Source organism: Corvus brachyrhynchos, unplaced genomic scaffold, assembly GCF_000691975.1.
Source record: "Corvus brachyrhynchos isolate BGI_N302 unplaced genomic scaffold, ASM69197v1 scaffold60, whole genome shotgun sequence".
Taxonomy (NCBI): Eukaryota; Metazoa; Chordata; class Aves; order Passeriformes; family Corvidae; genus Corvus; species Corvus brachyrhynchos.
Window position 1 is genome coordinate 7,359,715 of NW_008236767.1, and position 8,152 is coordinate 7,367,866.

General features: G+C 38.4%; 1 protein-coding gene across 1 annotated transcript in view; it reads right to left on the bottom strand.

Annotated features, from left to right (window-relative positions):
* Nucleotides 1-8,072, bottom strand: part of CA8 (carbonic anhydrase 8) — a gene marked incomplete at its 5' end in the record, with an annotated part of 48,482 nt that extends 40,410 nt beyond the window's left edge. The window contains 2 exons of the mRNA XM_017727403.1: nucleotides 4,043-4,167; nucleotides 7,865-8,072. Of these exons, the coding sequence (XP_017582892.1) occupies nucleotides 4,043-4,167; nucleotides 7,865-8,072 (333 nt within the window). The remainder of the gene's footprint in view (nucleotides 1-4,042; nucleotides 4,168-7,864) is intronic.
* Nucleotides 8,073-8,152: the final 80 nt, after the last annotated feature.

Here is an 8,152-nt window from a genome sequence, read left to right on the forward strand (position 1 = left end):
CTTCTCCAATCCATACCCTTGGCATCAAGGAGAAGAATAAAGATGCCAAATGGTTTCCTCTCTATCCTACACCTAAATCAGCTTCAGGTAAGTCACATGTGCAAATGTGGATGTCACTGCTCTGTGGAAATTTGTACTGTAAAGCAGAGATATTTGGTACCCTGTTCCATTTGCTGGCAAGAAACAGTCTCTCAATGTTAAGACCATTACTAAACATTTAGCATATGTCGTGGTCAACGTTACTTTGGCCAAAAGGCAAAGTAGCACTGCTTTACATGCAGTAGAGGTACTCGGTGAGAAGGATTTCTGGAGAAAGTCACACAAATGTTTCCTTCCAATTTCTGGCCAAAGGGCAAGAACAGCCTTCATGCTCTTGTTTCCATGGGAAAGAGAGAGGAGTATCGGTACATACAGCACTCTGCTTTTCCTTGGTTTAAAAACAGGTGTTGCCGTACTTACTTTTGGCAACTATTTATTGTTTTGTCCTGCTTTCCAGACTTACTGCAAACACAGAATTTTCAGTGAAAATGAAAACACTGGCATATCACTGTCTACATTCTGGTGTCTTCAGTCAAGGAAGGTGGAAAGCACATCTTTGCTGAACCTCATATAAAAATTAAAAAACAACTCAGCCTCCAAGCCACATGAAGAACATTTTTCAACAATATGTATTAGTTCAAGAAGCTATTCCGGAGGTTACACAAGCTTTGTAGTCTAACCAAATTCCCCATCAACCTATATATCCTAACTACATGCAAAGGCCCCAGCTGTGTAGTAAGAAGTAATGGATTTTTGCACTTAGAATCATGGGATATTACCCAACTAATACAGGATATTGCCTAACGTCTGTAAAAGAAGCTATGGTCCCAAAGATGAAGAGAGTAAGGAAGTAATTGAAGATTGGTTCCAAACTTTGAAAAATTACACTCTTTTTCAAAGTCATCTTTTACAAAGGTCATTACACTGATAATCTGAAGCTGTTACACAACTATTTTGTCCAGTGTAATAAAATAAAGCTGTAGGGTCCTCAGCCCTAAAAAAACCAGACTGCTGCTCCAGTCAATAATTAGTCTTAGATAGTCATCTCAGATCTCTTCAAACTAAAAGCTGATTTCTGTAGGACTGCTCAGGTTTTGCATAGCAGAGTGTATAATCTAGGCCAAGCTGTTGTGTTGTTAATGTACCTACTTAAACCGAGCACTTCCATTTTCATATAACTGCTTATTCCCTTGTTTTCCTCTCATAAAGAGAGGAGAACCCGTATCATTTGCCATGGAAATAATTTCTAGTTCCTTAGGAAAATGTCCTACTAGATTTGTTACACTTGAAAAAGACCCAGACATATGCACTTGGTGCTCAACATATTTCTAGGCATGCACTGATTCACAAACAAATGCCAGCTTATTTTGTACAAAAGCCTAAACTACACCAGATTGCTTGGATGTAGCCATAATAGGCATCAATTGCTGTTTGGGTTCAGTAACCAACAAACTTAGCTCAGCTGATTAGAGCATGGTACTTATAACACCAAGATTGTGGGATCAATCCTCATATGGGTCATTTATTTAAGAGCTGGACTTGATAATCCCTTCATTGAGTGATGTGCGTCCCTTCCAAATGAGGATATTCTGTGAATCTGTGAAACCCAGTGAAAATCAAGGCAAATATACACTCAGAATATTTCCAACAAATGCCAATGTCAAAAGCTAAGAGAATAAGATTTCCTGGTCCATTGATCAAAGCCACTGTACAAAAAAAAAAAAAAAAAAAAAGACTATGCCTGGAATGGAAACAGTAAAGTTTCCATTCTGGAGTCTCAGGTGTACTACATAAACATTCACAGTGGCTACAAGCACCCATTTTATTATTGCTCAAGTATAATATTTGATCTGGACAATTTGAGAAGGAATTAATATAACAGCTCTTTGTGCATGCAGCAGAAGGAAATGCAGTTTATCTGTCAAACAAAGTGCTCTCCACTTTCTTGCAGCTTGGGGAAAAAGGTGATGAACTGGCCATTTTCTACCATAAGAATTTTTCTGTTTACAAAATGAAACATTCACACTGTACTTAAAGTGCATTATGAATCAGGTTTTTTCTGCTAGAGAATTTTTGCATCAGTAATTATTTCTTGGAAATTAGAGTTTAGTTGAAAGCTGCTTAGATGCAGGAAACAGAAAAACACTGGCTTGCTCACCTCCAGGTGATGTTCTTCAACTGTGCCAGACTTATGTTTGTGCAGCTGTTGTACTGCTTTTAAAGTAGGTGAAGGATGAAATCCCTTCATGACTTATTAAGTTTGTTGTTTTCTATCTCTGGGTCAAGCATATTTTTCTCTGGACTGATCTGGAGTAGATAATTCTAGGTTTTCTGCAGATTATCAATAGACTGTTCCCAAATAGCACCAAGACTGTTTCAAGTGACCCTTAATAAACAAAGAGACAGGAAACCCTGATAGACTCCCAAGTACAGTGCTCAGCATAGTTCATCTCAATATTTCCCAACCACCACATGCCGGATCAGCCTCGAAGAAAAGCACTAAGCAGAGCTGTTTCATAATGAACTGGCTACTTCCAGCCTCAGGGGAACACTGCTGTATCCTGAAGGTCTTACTGCCCATGTAAATCATAATGTATATATTATGCCAGGTAACCAGGATGCAGAAGTCATTCCCTTGTCTTCCCTTCGGTTGATGAGTCTTACCCATTCAAGCAATTCTGCATTTCGAGGACCTGCCTAGAATCAACATGCAGAGGGGATCTACACATAGATGTGGCACTTAGGGAGATGGTTTAGGGGAGGACTGTGGCAGTATTAGGTTTCCGGTTGGACTTTTTGACCTTAAAAGTCTTTTCCAATCTAAATGATTCCATGATCTGACTCAATTCAACCTGAAAAGCCCCTATGAGTAAATATATGGGGAGTTGTGATGGACCAGCACAAAACAGCGAATAACAGAGACCAGAATTTGACCCATAACTCTGAAAGAAACTATTTGAACATCCCTAAGAATTAGATTGATGATGTAAGGCCACAAGATTTTTACACTTAGTTCTGCAGTAGTTGCTTTAATGTTCTTTAATATCTTTATATTCTTTTCCATAAGACAGTTGTATTCCAGTAGTCAGGCACTCATGAACACTACAATAATAAATTTCCTAGCACTGAGCACAGTGAAAAAAAGAAACAGTTTCAGATTCATGAGGGATTATGATAGATAAATAAGGCAAAAATAACTTAAAGAACTCTGAAAAATCTTGACTTTCTTTAAAACAAATAGTGCACAACAAATGAAATAAAAGATGCAAAGCTGAAATCATCAAACATCAGGGTTGGTATCTGCTAAAACTAGTCTTACAGCCCAGGATCTAAGGGATAGTCCAAGCCATTCCTTGACAGGTGTAAGCAATGGGACAGTGGGAAGTGAAGTAATATGACAAACCACTGCTGGAGGGCAGGAGAAATAGGACCAAGCATATTGTGTCGCCTATAACATGAACCCCATGAGCAGCTGAAATTTTTAAGACTCTGTTATCACTTTGCTTTTATTTCAAAATCTTGTGCTTCTTCGAGATCTTGCAGAACATACACAGGACTATCACATAATCTTCAATTTTCAATTGTGTAAAGCTGTTTCATGAACAAATTGCTCTACACTTACTCCAAATTGACCTAAATTGTTATTACTCACCTTGGAAATATTTCCAGTGGCTAGTTCTCCCCATCTACAGCTATTAGTCAAGGTGACATAGGAAGTGTTGAAATGGCAGATCTTGTTAGAACACTAATAAGAAGTTAATAATTCTGCAAGTTAACTTTACGACCAATTAATCATACAATGCGATGAGTGCTGGAGGCATTCTATTCCAGATGCATATCCTAATTTACCTGCATTAAAGCACACCTCAGGAAGATAGCTTTGCAGTTGAAACAGAAAGCATGCTGAGATAAAAGGAAATTGCTTTGGGGTTACCAAGAATTCAGGCTATGAAGTAAAATCTTTTGCATTTCATGGGTGTTATACAGTGCAGTGCACTCTTACCTCCATGGGAAAGGCCTTAAAATTAACCGTGTGTTCAGAACCACGCTGGTTTTCTCTCCCCCAATGAAATCGAACATCATGTAGTTCAAACTCATGTCCCCGAGGTAATGGCCCCCCTATTAACACTGGGAAAGAAGATAAGTGGTAAAGAACTTGTCTTTCAAAGCAGACAAGCCACTGAATATATTCTCCAAATACAACAAAGAGATTGTGGCAGTCTTCTACATTATTAGTGGTACCAGAGAGGAGAAGAGTTAAGTTGACAGACTTGTCATCACTACTTCTGAAGAACCTTGCAGGTACAGAACATGAACTGAGGCAGTTATGAAAAACAGTAAAACTGCTGTCATACTGAACTCTTTGTTTTATGAGGCAGAACACCAAATAAAAAAATTATGCCTTTACCAGTCAGAAGAGGGAATGTTTATTGGTCTTATCAAGACATTAACCGTGTACTCTAAACAGATGGCAGGGGTTCTGAATTGAACTGGGAAGTTACCTCCAGGCTGTCCAAATGCTTACTCTCCATCACCTATATTTACTATGGGTCACAGAAATAGATAGAAAACTTTTGATTGCAAATATTTTGCTAGGTAAAGGTGTTCAGTCGTATACCACCTGTCAGGCTTCTGAGATACAGAACTCCTCCATACCGAAATATAATCAAACCTATTCACTGGAGCAAAAAAACATGCCTCATTTACTTAAAAACAGCTTCTAGGCAGCCAAGGCCTTTCCTTACTCCAGTTTTTTAAACATCTGGAATTTCTTAAAAGCATCTGTCCACAATCGCAACACATACACAAAAAATTTTATATAGCAGCTCAGTACTTTTGCATTAATAAAGAATTCCACCATAAGTAGTAAAAGCAAGCAGCTGTGAGGCCCAATCTGCTATGGAATTAATCAACGGGAACATTTTGCCCAGGGATTTCTGAATCTGCTTTAGATCAAATATTACACCACAAGCTGGAGGTAACTTCCCACTAAAATCATTGAATACGGGCTTCTAGGCAGGGCTGAGTTTTATTTAAGGGCATTCACAGTCTTCCCCAGAATCCATTAAATTCCACTTACATTTCATAGACTTGGAATTAATCTTTTACAATCTCTGATAATTGATAAGGATTATTTAACTGCATGAAATAGAGCCTTAGGGATTTGGTTCCATAATATATAGCTATTTTGACACACAAACTATACAGCCTGAGTTTGGAGCACAAGACATAGTGTAATACTAAAGCATAAGTTAGCAATTGAACCATATTACAACTGTACAAACATAAAACCAAAGGTATGGAACTATAAAAAAACTGAAAGAAAACATATCAATTACGGTTTTCATAAACAATTATGTTGGAGGGAATAAAAAGTCAAATATTCCAATTAATCCTTTTAATAATTCTTCATAACTAATCTAACAGCCATTAGAGTTTCTAAAATGAAATGTCCTAAATGTAGTTATAGATTCAGATTTGCATCTTAACCTTATCTGTATTCTATCTATACTTATATCTCCTAGAGGGGAAATCTACAAATCTGGTGAACACTCAGGGAAACAACCCATTGAAGTATTTAAGAAATCTGGACAAATGAAAAGAATCGTGGTACTCAGTTAGGGCTCAATTAGGATAATATAAAGCATCATCATCATCATCTCAATTAGGAAAATTGAGCATTTTCTCTGTTTTAAAATATTGCTCTGAGAAAAACTGTAACGAAAACAAATGTTCTCTATATGATGTAGTTCTGGATCTCCAAGAACTTCAAAGAGTTTATTTCCAAGGCTTCAGTCAGGATACTTGATCCCATGATAAAACTATTTCATAGCTGGTCATGGTTCTTCCACCTAATGCACAACACATATTCCATCATCAAAATGAAAGCAGCTGTGAAAATGTTTGCAATTAAATAGTGAGAAGGATTTGGGAATTCCATATGGACTGTGTGTCTCAAATTAAAGGATAAAATCAATCACAGTAATGACAAATTTATTTTTAATGTGTATTTTAATCAGTTTACTTTTTTCCATAAAGAACTTTTTCTTTGACTGTTAAAATTACAGTAGATGAGGATCTCTTGTACATTAATTGGACAGAGTTTCAAAAGCATTCAGTGCTCAATAGTTCCCATCAAAATAATGTGGCTAAATGGATTTGTCATCAGAGATCCCCTGTGAGGAAAAGAAACTGCAGGAGTTTCTGCAATACATGAAAAATGGCCAGAATACTAGGCCAGGTTCAAACACAGCTTATTAACTCTTTTCTCCTCTTGGTAGGTTTAAGAAATGTTGTCTTTTCCCTCTCAAATTATTCCCAGTTTACAAATAGAGAATGGGAAATTACATAACATGAAATCTAAGGAAAAGGTGAAACTAAACCAAGATTTCCTAAATCACCATTCCATACTTCAGTCGCAAACTTTCTCTATTTCACATTTTCTTATCATTTAAGACTCATTTGTCTGGCATCACACTGCACTCAAGTATAAAAAGAAGTCTTTCATTTTTTCTAATTCTCTTAATGGTTTTGCAAAGGCATTTAGGTGCGTTGGTCCCATCTCATTAATTATCGCTACTAAGTTTCAAACTGCCCTTGGGAAAGGTAGGATGGAAGGAGTTGCATTTTGGCATGCAAGTGATGAGGTCATTTGTGGTCACTCTCACTTCCTCCACAGGAGAATTCAAGAATTTCTGATCCTGCAGGGAGAACCTTATCCCTTGGGAAAGAGCTCTGATTCTGAAGAAGGCAGTAAAACTGACTGGAAGTACAACATCTCGCTTTTATTGCAAATCTGCAAAATTACGTGGAAATAAATGTTCTGTGTTGAAAAATACAGGGAAATTATCATCAAAAGGAAATTATAAAGGAAAGCATCATTATTAAAATAACAAACCCTTCCTTTCTAAAAAACTGTGTAAAACTGAACTGACTCCCTCACTTAGCACAGCTGTAGTTCCCAGTATTACTGAGTTCTCAGAAGGAAACAAAAGTTGGAATGTCTCATGGTTTGACAATGTTCAGCTGTTTAAATGCCCCCAAAGGGCTGTTACTAGCTAAGACTGGTTGAAATAACATGGAGGTTCTTCCAAACACATGGTAAGAACTACTGCAGTGCTGGAAAGCAAAATGGACTTTTTTCTCCCTACTTTCTTGTCTCCTTCATATAGGATATTTTCCCCAGATGAAAGGTCTGAGTAAGATATTGCAATTTCACTTATGTTGGAATTGTTTATTATTTGCTTCTAAATCATATTTGATGAGGGACACCAAAAATGTCATTGTTTAAGAAATGAGGACTGCCTTCTACTTGGTCCTCATCAATATTGTGAGCATGTTTAACTGGTGTATTTATCTTAAGCTGTCCAATTCCGTACTTAGTATTCAGAACCCACTCAAATTAATGGGAAAAAGCACTTTTAACTTACATGGTCTTTGAACCATGAACAAATCTTGTCAGCTGTACAGAACAGTTTGACACTCCACTGTCTTAGCAATAGTCTGTACTGCTTCTGAATGCAGACAGCTGCTAATGCCAGTGAATTGGATACCACCATCACAAGAGGAAATTCTGGACATGCTTCAAAGCAATCTGACTGACCATCCAGTCTGGCATCAAAATCTGCAACTCCCATTGCAACACTTGCTCCTCTTCCTACCAAAGTCAACAGCAACACTCTCACCGGGCATAGTCCATGCTGAATGGGCACAACTGCTCGCTGCTGGGAAAAGCTGCTTTTCCTACACTCCAGGACGTAAGTACAGTGAGTCTTCAGGCAACACAAGCTATAGCCGGGAAAACCAAGGCCATGTTTCGGCATACCTGATTTTGACTTCAGGGCAATCTGAATCGAATGCCCGTCGTTGATCACTTCACAGTCACGACACACCACGTAGTTCGGTGACAAACGCACTTCCAGGAGCGAGGGGTCATATTTAGCTTCTCTCGAGTTCAAGTTAATGGGCGACTGGTACTCCCCGTTAGCATCGGGGAAAATCAGCCCCCACTCCACTCCTGAAGCACAAGGGGAAAGTGGTTACGGAGGCACCCGGCAGCACGCGCTGCGGGTCAGACAGACCCCGTCCGGCCGCTGCCCCCGGGAGGGAAGGG